We start from the raw sequence: 13,235 nt of genomic DNA on the forward strand, positions 1-13,235 counted from the left end.
GTTAAGAAATTTGCTGGGGGGAAAGCAGTAGAGATTGGGAGGGCATTTCTTTTTTCTTTTCTTTGTTTACTTTGAATATATAACCAAGTTACCACAGATTTATTAGTAGGCTACACTGTGGCATTTTGGCGGCAGCTAATGTGATCATTTTTGTATGGGTTATTCAAGACTTACCTGGCTGGTAATAAACAACTTCTCAGTAATAACATGCCTAATTTTATAATGACTCTGGTCAAAGATGATTCAGAAAGCTGTGTCGCTCTAATAAATCTTGCTTGAAGGTTTCTGACCAGTCAAATGCAGAAGCAGTAGTGGAGTGTTGGCGTATGTCACCCTCTACTGAACAGTGGCGTATTTACAACGGTTGAAATAAACGGAACTACCAATCTGCAATTGCGATGTTCCACACGGAACATATAGTGTGTGGCTACACTGATGGGCAGTACGCTGCTGCTGCTGTTGTTGTTCTTTTAAATACATATACGGACTAATGTAAAATGAGTACATTATGAGGTACGGGTGTCTGTAACGTATCCTACTACTACAAATAAAGCCGATATTGTTTACATTTTACATTATCTTTATTTGGCAGAATAACATTCCTCGGTGCTATATCAACCGCAGTTAGCACTAAAACTGTCCTCGGTAACGGAAGACGAAATGTGGGGAGAAATCGAGCCATGTATCAAACCCAAGGAGGGTGAAAACATGAAGAGCTACGGGACAGACCAGAGATGGACAGCCTCTCCAGATCGGCAGGTGAGAGATGTCATGGCATACATGTGTTCAGCTCATTGGCATCTGCACAAGGCTCTTTCTGTGAAAAGATGCCTTTTGATATTTTGGTTCTAAAGTAAGGTTTGACATGCTATCATACAAATAATGTTTCACTGTGCAACCTCAAGCTACATTAATATATTTGAATGTTTCACCATAGTTAATAAGAGTGCATATTTCAAGATAATACATTACTGACAAAAAAAAAACACAAGATAGTGTGGTAAAAAGGAAAACATTTGCTTACACTTGAGGAATTCACTCCATTTAGACAACATTTAAAAATAAAATAGTTCATTATTTAAAAATAAAGAAAATATGATGGGTTTGGATAATAGTCTTGACACATAACTTAGGAACACAACTAGAGAATTATTTAAAGTCGAAATTCATCTTTCTAAATGCATATTTTTTTTATCTTATTGGGAATAATTTATCCGTGCATGTTTCTTTTTCTTTCTTTTATTTGGTTGACCTCGGAATGTTTAATCAAAATGTAATAATGACTTCTCCAATCATTTAGTCTGCTTAAACTTCGCCCCTTTCTTACAAACAACTGTAAGGTCACATTCAACATGGCGAATGTAGTATGTCCAGATTACATTCATATTACACACGCTCATACTATATAGAACATTTTTGCAGTCACAAAGTAAATACTTACAAAATAAGTACCTGCTCAAGAGAGTATGCGATTTCTGACGCAGTGCCCATCCTCCATTTTTTTCATCCTTTTTTATGTCTTATGGAAGAAAAAAAATCTGTCGCTACTTCTGTAGTTACATTACATCACAATTTTAAATAAAAAATAGAGAAAAGTGACAATGAAGCCAAAATGCTAACTTTTCTCGTTCAAGTATTTTCATCAAGATGTGCTTAAATGCTATTATTGTATGATATCTTGCCATTTTGTAATGACCCAAACTGATTCTAACCTCTTGAATCTCTGTGGACGCTGCTCTTTAAAGCAGAAGACAGTATTGTGGGGAGAAATTGAGCCATGTACTAAACCTAATACATCTGGCAAGTGCTATGAACCTGCTCCTCAAGAAAGATGTCCTCCTGAGACAGATGTTAAGGAGGCCCAAAACACTACTCCTCCCCAAAGCTACTCTCCAAATCTACTGGTGAGATGTCACCTGGTTCAGCACATGAACTAATATAATTCTAGACATGATTCTAGACATGATGTGACTCTTGCTTGTTTTTCTCAGGATGAGCCATCCAGCTGTCTCAGCGTAATGATCGAGGCTATAGCAGCCAGTGGGAGTCCAGTGAAAAGCCAGCAGCTGGGGGAGCCAGACTTAACTCTGGAGGAGAAGAAGGGGGTTTTAATGGATCAGTACAAATCCAAGCCCTTAGTCTTTCTAGAGCGCTATCAGGTACATTTGAAGCCAGAGCACATGGACGCTTTCTCACACCTGAGCAGTGACTGCAGGGCGCAGTATTACTACAAGGAGATTCAGAGACGGGCATCTGGCAAAGCAGACCGGACAAGGATCCGTAACCATCGATACGCAGCTCTTCGTGTTCTTCAGAAGGGTAAGACCAGGTCGTTTGAAGTGCGTTCCTGAAGGCTGTAGGGCTGGGACAATAAATCAGTGCATCACGAATTGAGAAATGATTCTGGATCAAATCTGAAATTTTCCGAATGCATCGTGATTCTCTCTCGAATCGATTCTGAGCGTAGTTTTTAACAGCAGATGGCACTGTGTGCTTTAGAAACAGCTGTATTGGCTCTGCTTGCTTCCAATTCCTTACACACACCACTTGAACCTTCTGTAAAATAATCATTCATAAAGTTCAAACAGTTTGAAGTGGGCTGTTTACATTAATATCGCATCATAAAAGCAATCTGAGGCAAGTCAATTCTCAGACTCAGCTGTGAGCATTTGAGCATGCGGTTAAAAACTAGCCTAGAGCGCTATCTGCTGTTAAAAACAAAGCTCAGAATCGATGTGAGAGAATCGCGATGCATTCGGAAAATCTCAGAAATTACCCACGAATCGCAATGCTTCGATTTATTGTCCCAGTCCTAGAAGGTTGCATTAGGGATACTGCCATTAAGATGACTAATTTCGGCCAAATTGTAACGCAGCATCACTTGAATCCTAAGGCAATCCCATAATTCATTGCAACAAGTAAAAACTCAAGATGGTGAATGACGCAAGAGAAATGTTGAATAATTCATTAATCTTTTCTATTTTAATACATTTTAAAATGTGATGTCAAAGCTGAATTTTCAGGATCATTACTAGATCATTATCTTCAGTGTCACATGATTCTTCAGAAATCATAATAATGTGCTCATTTGCGGCTGAATATTTTTGACAAGTCAAGTCACCTTAAAGGGTTACTTCAGCGATTTAGCATTAAGCTTTGTATCAGTATAAACCCGGTAGTATATTCGAATGGTCGTGCTTAAAATATTTCGGTTTAAAATTAGCGCCAATTCAGGGCGGGTTGCTTGAACTGTGGGTTCATGAAAACACAACAACAAAACGGTACAATGACAAACTCACTTAAATTGGCACATTTCGCTTTGAAACCAAATCTTCCGCAATCATCTGGGGCCTCATTTATAAAACTTTGCGTAGGATTTGCGTCAGAAGTGGCGTACGGATGAAACATAGGATGTGCGTACGCACAGAAATATTCGGATTTATAAAACCGTGCGCACGCACATCCTACGCAGTTTTCCCTTAATAAATCACAATCCATTCTAAATGTAGCGCAGCTTTTGCGGCTTCATGTCACGCCCATAGTTGCCCATAAATAGTCCGTGAAACGCCCACAAGTTATTATTCATAATTTGCGAAATCATGGCAAATACAGAGAGGAAATAAAAAAAAACGTAACTTCACTCAATGTGAAGTAGAAATTATCGTTGGCGAGGTGGAAAAGAGGAGAAAAATATTTTTTGGAGGGCACAGTGTGGGCATTATAATGCCAAAAAGGCACTTGAATGGCAAAAGGTTGCAGACGCCGTAAATGCTGTAGCCTCACAACCTCGGACCGTGGCCGAAAAAAAAAAAGAGAAATGGTCGGACATCAAAGTCGAGGCAAAAAAGCGTCTAACGCTCCATCGCCAGAGTGTGTCTGCCACGGGTGGGGAAAGGGGACACCGGAGCGGACCCCTCTTGATGAGAGACTGCCGGCAATTATTGGGGAATCCCATTTATCCCAGTCCCTATTATCTACGTGGAAATGGGAAATAGTTCAGTGCAAATGTAATTTCTTGCAGCTTTCTGAATGGTTGAGACATACGTCATATGTTATTTTATCGAAAATAAAACAAACTAAAGGCATTTGCATGAATACCATGATTCCCTAGCTGATGAAAATTTTTTTACTATGAAAACAACTTTCCCCAGCGGAAAATTAATAAATCTATCTATCTATCTGTCTATCTAATTGCATCTATCTATATCTGCTCCGCCAGACGGACACATTGACGAGAATATCAGTTTTGTACATTATTTCGTTCTGTTTACCATATTATTTATGAGGATGAATTGCATAACATGCCAATATTGTTGCAGAACATATTTCACTTTTTTCTTTTTTTTTGTTGCATTTCTGTTGCAATTTTCGTTTGATTTTGTTTGTTTTACACTGCAGATCGATCAAACGGGTGTTCGTGTAGGCTGTTAATTGTAATACTTGCTTTGTGAAGTCTTCAAGTTATTTATGAGAGGCAGTATTGCCATTTCTTTTACACAACGTTCTACAGTTTCACACACTTTCACGTGTTTCTTCCATCTGCCGACGGTGTCGCCATTTCTCATTTCACCCGTTTTTGTGCGTACGCCTGGGTCAGAGCTTGCGTGAAGGACCGCACATTTTCCCGTCAAGTTTGCTTTTTATAAATACCAATTATTGCGTAGAGAGCGGCGTACGCCTTCTTTTGTGCGTACGCAACGTTTATAAATGAGGCCCCAGGTCTTTCATCTCCTCACTCTCTGATGAATGAAATCTGACTCCTGCTGCGTTTGTGCTGCGACACTCATACGGCTCATGCTGTGTTGAGCCGACATGTTCAGTTTTTAATTGTAGTGTCTGTTCTTAACAGATTTAAATAATTTTCTCTAAATGATTTTATTACTATACAAATCAAAACGATGGTGGGGTGGAGCCACGGTGGGCAAGTGATGTAACCGGTAGGCGTGGCTTGGGAGTGACCTCATAGGGCAGTGAAGCAAGTGCATTCTGGGAGTTGTTGTCTTTCATCAATGAGCCAAAAATACATTTTCTGGCTTTTCTCAGTCTAGAAGGCACCAACTTCTAAAATAATTTCGCATTTCTACTACATAAATGACCCAATTTAAAATACACATTCATCTTTTCAGCGCTGGAGTACTTTATAATATAATTTATTTAGCCCTTTTTACAATATTGTTTCAAAGCAGCTTTACAGTGATGATAGTAAATGAATGGAAGATAGATTGTTTTAGCTATACAGAAGCTCTAGAAAAAAGTTGTCGTAAAAAGTACGTTTTAGATTGATTCATTTCCGTTGTAAGAAATCATTAGTTATTTACTTTGGGGCCACTTACACCACAACATTTTTTAACCAAAATGGAAAACTCTCAATGCTTTCCGGCAGCTCATCCGCACGGAAACAGTGCCCGGCAGCTAGAGAACGCAAACTTTGAAACAGGTTTTGAAATGGTACCTGCTTTGTGTAAACTTAAAAAATAAAATAAAAACGGGAATATGTGAGAACGGTGACGGCATGCACGTAAGAATTATGCGTTTAGTATATAGGCAAGCATGTTTGAGGACGGATGTGCGCAGGCGTGTAGTTTTTCTTTACAAAATGACTGCCAAATTAAAGTCTGACATGCATTAAAGAGCACCTATCATGGCATTTAAAATGTTCCAAATATTGTTTTAGAAGTCCCCAACAACAGTTTTGCATGCATGCAATGACAAAAAAGACTTTAGTTTTCTTATAATATGCATTTATTTTTACCTGTTTTGACAGCGATTCTCAAATGATTCCTTTAGTAATTCACTTTTCAAAACCCCGCCTTTACGTGACGCTAATCTGCGGTGATTGGTCCGATGACCCAGTCAGTTGTGATTGGTTTAGTCTGTGCAGATATTTTCGGAAACGGAACGCCCATCAAAGTCTTATAGTGACAGTAATTTGTTAATATGTGTCAGGAGTTATGAATATGAAAACCGCGTCGGTACTGTTTGATTGTAATATGAGCCTCAGCTGATCTCATTCATAAAAAAACTCCTCTATTCTCCTCACGAAGACTCGCGACAAATCAACATCCCTCAGGGCTTTTAGTTCAAAAGTGTGCAGATGAGGAGACATATTGATAGATTCTCATATGTCTGTGTCAAATTTCTAAACAGAGGAGTATTTTTTTATTCAATACTTCCTCAAAATGGGCAGTTATAGCCTAATCATGAGCGATTGAGTCTCTTATGTGTTGTTTTCAATTCATACTGGCAGCCGGAGGGCGCTCTGTGCACATGTAGTCCATGTATGGTACAGACAGACGAAGAAGAACCATGTGCCATAATAAAAGTCCATAATAAAAGCTTCCTGAGATCGCGAAACATACATTTGACGACTAATAAACACACAATCGCGACGATGTATGGTTTGTCTTCAAGCCACTTAGTCTTCAAATGCTCATCCTTGGGCAGATGAAAGAAGTTTGCTTTTGAGTGGCACTTCAGAACACAGCGTCTCGTCGCCATGATGTTTTCTAGTTTTCACTGGCGTCTTGGAGCGCAATAAGTGGGCGTATCGTATTCAAATAACTTGACAAGTTGACGTCATCTAGTCAGAGAAAAAGCTTCGGTCTTCTAACGATTCTTAAAAATGACTCCGAGTCGACTCTTACTTTTGAAAGAAAATAACTATATATACGGTGCACTGTCATATTTCAAGCTATCACAGGATGTTTTTGTTCACTTAGATCTATGTTACACACTACATGAAAGGTAAATTTCAAAATTCCATGATAGGTGCTCTTTAAAAAAAAAAGTCGTTTCTGATCATTTTGATAACGTTTTCATCTGTACAGAGGGAAAGTGAAGTGAAGGAGGCCTTCAAAAGGGAGAGTCTAGTTGAGACTTCAGGGCTGCATTGTGGTCGTGTCTAGGCGCAGGTCCACCACTTGATCTGGCGCTTTAAATAGCTGCGGCTCGGAGTCTTGCACCAAACACATTTCGTTGCATTGTACTTGTACATGTGTAATGACAATAAACTTGAATCTAATCTAATATGGCCTGGATCCGGGAGACTACTGTAAACCTTGGAATAAACAGAGAGACTACTATTAGTGTAGATGCCATTCTTCTTATGATGTAACGAGTACATCAGGTGTTATGGGAAGTGTTCCCGGTTCCGGCTGACCTAGTTAATGCAGTCTAACAATCAATTAACTGATTTGAATAATAGACATTGATAATGTTCTGTGTATGCTATAGTAAAGAGATGCGTTTTTAGTCTAGACTTTAACTGACAGTGTGTCTGCTTCCCGAACAAGGCTAGGAAGACTGCTCTTGAGTTTGTGCTAAATAGGAAAATAATCTACCGCCTGCAGTGGATTTTGATATTCTAGGTTTTATCAACTGGCCAGAGTTTTGAGTTTGTCATAGACGTGAAGGATTTTAATGCGTTAAGAGCTTGTTTAAGTATTGGGGAGCTAAACTCATCTAGCCTTGAGGTCATGAAGGAACTGTTCAGCATTTTTCTGTTGCGGATTCAGGATTGTTTGATGAGTAGAAAGTTCAAAAGAACAGCATTTGAAATCGAAATCTTTCATAACATAAATGTCACTGTCACTTGATCAATTTAATGCATCATTTCTAAGTGAAAGTAGTAATATCTACAAAACAAAAACCTTTTCAATTTAAAAGAGCAAGACAGATCTATATAATAATCCCTCTAGCACTTTGTGAACTTGCTGAAAATATTCTTTTGACAAGAATTAGCATGCTTTGTTGATAACGTTGTCTCGGCAGAGGGCCAGTACTTCAGCGAGGAGCAGATGCGTGTGCGAGATCCACTGCTGTACGAGCAGTACATTGGACAGTATCTCAATGAAGAGGAGATCCTGCAGCGCTCAGAGGAGGCCATGAGGAACGGCCCAGGGGGACTCACTGACCTGCTTATGAACTCCTACCAGGAGAAACTCATCCAGAACCGCCTTGAGGAGGAGCAGGAGAGAGAGCAGTGTGCAGTGGAGGAGTCTGATGAGGAAGGTATGAGATCTCACCGAGTCATAACTTTAATTCCATTTAATCGGTTTCATGGATAAATGAGTGTGTGTGTGTGTGTGTTAGAATGTGAGGAGCCCAGACAGGCAGAGTGGGAGCCAACTGCAGAAGAGAAATCCATGCTGAGGGAGGAGTTCCTGAGTCAAATGCATCAGCGCTTCTTGGATGGCAAAGATGACTTCAACTACAGGTTAAATCATATTATTACTCATTCTCCAGTTTTACTATGTCCAATTCAATATTAAACGGAGCATAAGTGTCTTTCCCTTCTAAATTAGTTGTTAATAAATGCAATTTAATCGCTCATATTTTAGCTCTTATACAATCGCATCTTAAATAACATTGGTATTTCCATTGCAGTGAAGTGGATGAGAATCCAGATTATGATAACCTGGATATCATAAACCATGATGCAGAGGAGCGCTACTTTGATGATGACGATGATGAGGAAGAAGAGGAGGAGGATATGATGCAATAGTCCTTCATGTTCAGAATTTCTCTTGTTTGTTGGTTAAATGTGATTATAAGCACTTATTGTCTTTAATAAAAGAGTACTATTTTTCAAGGTTTCGTTGGGCACATTTGAAGAATTGTTACATTAAAAAAAAAAAGTCCTTGTGGTAGAGAGTCGGAGAACTGCAGGTATTTGGAAACCTTAGGCATTCTCAAGCAAAGCATTTGGTGCTCTTTTATGTTAATTACATTAATTTACAAAGCGGAGGTCAAACCATTCAGCTGCTCGAGATCATTTGCACTTTATAAAGGTGTAGACACGTTTTTGTGTGTGTACATTTCCCCCCTCTGAATCACACATAGGCCTACGCACATTTGAGAAATTTCTATGCAACATTTTATAAATGAGGCTCCATATCTTAAAAGATACATTAAAGTATATTTTAGGCATTTAAATGCATTAACCTCAAAGGCTGTAAAGTACCACTTCTCATTGCAGGGCCCTCATCTATGAAATATGGCATTTGGTTTTTATTACAATATAAGTACAAACCACACTGACAATTCCATGAAATATGGAGTAAATACTTTATTAACATTCAAGATTTCAATAGCATTGCAATATCTCAAATTAAAATTCTACACAAGAAAAATAAAAATTAAATACATGTTCACAGGATAGGGTGTTGGATGGAAAGTAAAGGTTATGCAAGGCAAAAATATACAAACAAAAATTAAACAACTACAATTAGTGAGGGCCCTTGGACATGTAACGGAGCAAAACAAAAACCTGGGAATATGCATGGAGAAATGTGACAATATCAAGCAAATTGTTTATGTGCAGTTTTACAAATGTAACTAGAGCCTTTCACTTTAAAAGGTCATACTTCTAAAAGCGCACCGACTAACATCTGCATTATCTGGTCGGAGCATCCAAATGTGTCTGTGCAACACTTTCTTTCCCTCTATTAGCTACACTAACACCTATAGTAGTAATTTCTACTACACAGCTGTCTATAAATGCCCCACAATATGCAGTGTTAGAAATGCCTAGTTACCTAAATGCCAGTGAAATATCTATAAAATACAAAATACCAACCCTTATAAGCCATATAAAATTATTCTAAAGAATACTGTGTAAATAGAAAAAGTCATTAGCTCCTTCATATTGTGTTAATACTGTTGCAAAAAACTAGCTAGTTAGAATTACTGAGGAGAATACTGAAAGGTTACATACACACCATGTTCCTTCAAATTACACACTTCACAGTTAACTGCCTGAATTACTTACAATGGCAAGTGGTTTAGGGACATTATTTAAAAAAAATAAAAAATAAAGACGACTGAGTGAAATGACAAATATCTCTATCAAACCCACAGGGTCCATAACTTGAACTTTTCAATAGATTTGTGGTCAGAAACCATCACAGTATCATAGATATAGTTAAAAAGGCTGTCTCAGGAGGAAAGAAAAAGTAAACAGTTCATACCTTTCTCCTTTGTAAATGAGCAGGGCACTTAATAGGTTTTAGCTTCTAAATGAGTTTTGCCTTAGTCATGCTTTAATGGTTATTTTCTGTTGTGCCACGATAAACATATATCCTACATGGAGCAGTTGTTTGCCCTAAAATACCGTTAAGATTCGTGAAATTTACTGTAGCAGCCATGTATTCTAGGAAATCAACTGATGAGGCAAAATATAAACGATTTCGACTTGATTAAGCATAAGCTAATTAATGGCACACCGTGAGAAGAGAGGTGACGTAAGAAAAGAGGAATGTTGAAAGACAAACGAAGAAGAAAAACTACTGGGGTTAGTGCAAGCAGCCCCCCTACCGGCATACAGACATTGTGCAATACATCTTGGCTGTTTTATTGCCTGATCCCTTTAAAAGTCACCTCTCAAATGTACCATTTTATGCCCTCTCAAAGGAACCAATGGTTGTGGGGAGAAAAAAGAAAAGAAAAACTGGAGGAAAGGTGAAGGAGAAGATAATAGAACGAATCATTCAGTCTTTTGGCACAGGGGGGAAAAAGTGCAACATTCCCATTGTAAAAACTTGATGAACAATGTTTGATGCAACTTCCGGAGTCACAAACCGCTCTGTCAAGATCCAATTAGAAGTAATGAGCTCAGCTGATGAGTTTTCACCCATAACTGCTCCTGAAAAGGAACATCTTCATTAAGGCTTAAATATGGATGCAATCATACAAACACACCGATTGATCTTACGTTCACTCAAACCATTCTGCACTACCAAACATGGCCACAAGGAGGCAAAGAGGAACAATAAACAAATGTAAAATGGTTATGGCTAAAGGAACGCGCTGGAAAACGTAGTCTGTTCTTAATTTTCTGTTCATTAACAGTTCAGACAATAATGTATTCGGCTTAGTAGGGATTCTGCCTCTCTCATCCTCCTTTGCTGAGTGCCAGCTTGCAGGAATCGCAAAGTGCATTTAGTGAAGCTCTGCATATGTACTTACTAGACAAGGAGAGGGATTAAAAGGTAAAGCATAAAAGGACTGAGGTCATTAGCAAACTGGAAACTATTGTAGCATCTAGCATGTCACAAAGCTTGGGACATGGTGGTGATCTGACAATAAAATAGACAAAACCTTGATGATTCCAGGCATTTTGTGTCTTTATCTTCTACCATCATAGTAGTATACAGCACCAGTCAAAAGTTTGGAATCACTAAGTTTTTGAAAGAAGATCAAAACCATTATTTTAAATTGTATTTTTCCCATTTTACTCTCCTTTAAAACATTATCATTACTCCAGTCTTCAGTGTGACATGATCCTTCAGAAATCATTCTACTATGATGATTTATTATCAAATGTTGGAAACAGGTTATAAAAAAAATATTAAACAGCACAACTATGATACTTTTTTCAGGATTCTTTGATGAACAAACTTTTTAAAAGAACAGCATTTATTAAAAAATATATATATATATATTTTGTAACAATATACACTACTGTTCAAAAGTTTGGGATCAGTAATGTTTTGTTTTCTTTCTTTTTTTTAAAGAAATTAATACTTTAGTTCAGCATGGATGTGTTAAAATGATATACATCTTTTCTAACAATATAATTCTCTAGAAATTTTGAATAAATACTTTTTTTCAGGATTCATTGATGAATAACAATTTGAAAAGAACAGCATCACCGGGTCCCAAACAAATTGTTTCCAACATTTCCAGAAATCATTCGGATATGATTCATTATCAGATCATGTGACACTGAAGATTACAGTAATGATGCTGAAAATTCAGCGGTGACATCACAGACATACATTATATTTTAAAGTATATTTAAAATAGAAAATCTTTTTAAATTGTAATATTTCACAATATTACCGTTTGATGAGCATAAGAGACTTCTTTCAAAAACATTAAAAATAGTAATGTTCCAAACTTTGACCAGTATACATACATATATAATGAATATCAGAATTTCTGAACTAAATCATAAGCAAAAAAAAAAACGGTTCATAAGAACCATTTAAACCCTCTGATGATTTATTTTTTATAAAACACTGATTCATATCAGACTTCATCCGAGACAAATTGTTGCCTCTTAGCAAAAAAAAAGATGCAGCACACATTTTATGCTATGCTACTAAAAACCTTAATATTTCTTAAATATTATGAATACATTTTTAAAACAGATACATAAGGAAAGCACCTATTTACTGGGATTTTGTCTGCATGTTTTTGTATGAATATCTATTTGTGTTGTGTTTTCCCTTGAAATGTTATCTTCGTAGTTTATGTTAATGTTGCTTACTGTAACTCACAGATTTTGTTGGTTTTTCTTTTTTCAATGCCATTTTTTGGTATTTTCTTGTAAGTGTTCTTGAAAAAAAGATGTCTTGAGAAAAATGTCTAGCACAGATCTGCACAATAACTGCAAGGCTCAGTGGGGCCCATGTCCTTAGTCAGACACACCTCCCTTCTGCATCCAATAACAAAGTTCCTGTCTACTCTTCACAGACCACAGCGTACCGCCCACAAGCCTGCTTAAGCTTTAAACGTTCCTCACCTCCAGCTGTCTGTCGGCTCGCCTCAGTTGATGAGAATTCCAGGAGGCCTCCCATCCTCTTCTGTGATGTTCCTGAAGTTATTCTCAGCTTCATCCACAGTCCTAAAGAAGCAAAGCATTGAGGGGAACCCAAAATACACACGACTAATACACCAGAACAGACAAGTAAAGGGCGCTCACATTAAGAAGTCTTTGACGTCCTCAACGGTGAGATCGCCAGTGGTGTCCAGAGTGATGTCAGCACTGCTGTTGGGAGAATCCAGGACGGGCGAGGACAAAGCGCTCCTCATTTCCTCCAACAGACCTGAGAGAAAGACCACATCTCTTATTTTATGCTTTTTCAGCCTAAGCAATGAAATCATTTTATTTCATGAAATACAACATGTTCTTGAAAGCGTGATTTGTATCGTAACAAAGCGGGTGAGATCATAGTCTGAGAAAAATTAACTGCTGTACGAGACATTCAAAATCAAGTACATAAATTAGACCTCAGTCATAAAAATTCTAATTTCCAGTAAAACAAAACCGCACAAATGCTAGTTGGGTGAAGAATGACATATATTTTCCATCTTGTCAAGACTTGAGTAGAGAATCGTTACCTTCGGTTTCAACAGACTTGCTCTCTTGTGTCTTGTGTGTTCCATTAGCCTGTGGTGGGAGCGTTGTGCTGGAACTGCTAAAAAAAAAAAAAAAAAGATTGAAATGTGCT

The 13,235-nt window shown here is 37.8% G+C and overlaps 2 protein-coding genes across 6 annotated transcripts in view; one reads left to right on the forward strand and one right to left on the reverse strand.

The window, feature by feature from the left end:
* Positions 1-407: 407 nt before the first annotated feature.
* ccdc97 (coiled-coil domain containing 97) lies at positions 408-9,054 on the forward strand. 4 transcript variants are annotated; one of them, XM_079823870.1, is made up of 7 exons: positions 408-513; positions 593-759; positions 1,746-1,904; positions 1,992-2,319; positions 7,771-8,010; positions 8,092-8,215; positions 8,386-9,054. In XM_079823870.1, the coding sequence occupies exons 2-7, from the start codon at positions 661-663 to the stop codon at positions 8,501-8,503; spliced, it is 1,068 nt and encodes a 355-aa protein (XP_079679996.1). In that variant the 5' UTR covers positions 408-513; positions 593-660; the 3' UTR covers positions 8,504-9,054. The 4 variants fall into 4 exon arrangements, with proteins under 4 accessions (XP_079679996.1, XP_079679998.1, XP_079679995.1 ...); XM_079823872.1 differs by having other exon boundaries at positions 1,749-1,904; XM_079823869.1 differs by having other exon boundaries at positions 408-759.
* The window catches only part of llgl1 (LLGL scribble cell polarity complex component 1), a 43,611-nt gene continuing 39,424 nt past the window's right edge, over positions 9,049-13,235 (reverse strand). Inside the window, exons 20-23 of one of the 2 annotated variants that reach the window (XM_079823833.1) lie at positions 13,126-13,199; positions 12,707-12,830; positions 12,527-12,628; positions 9,049-10,642 (exon numbers count right to left, since the gene is read on the reverse strand). In XM_079823833.1, the coding sequence (XP_079679959.1) occupies positions 12,550-12,628; positions 12,707-12,830; positions 13,126-13,199 (277 nt within the window). In that variant the 3' untranslated portion in view covers positions 9,049-10,642; positions 12,527-12,549. Of the gene's footprint in view, positions 10,643-12,526; positions 12,629-12,706; positions 12,831-13,125; positions 13,203-13,235 lie in introns of both variants that reach the window. The other variant, XM_079823832.1, reaches the window with a different exon arrangement.

Source organism: Gobio gobio, assembly GCF_949357685.1.
Source record: "Gobio gobio genome assembly, chromosome: 1".
Lineage (NCBI taxonomy): Eukaryota > Metazoa > Chordata > Actinopteri > Cypriniformes > Gobionidae > Gobio > Gobio gobio.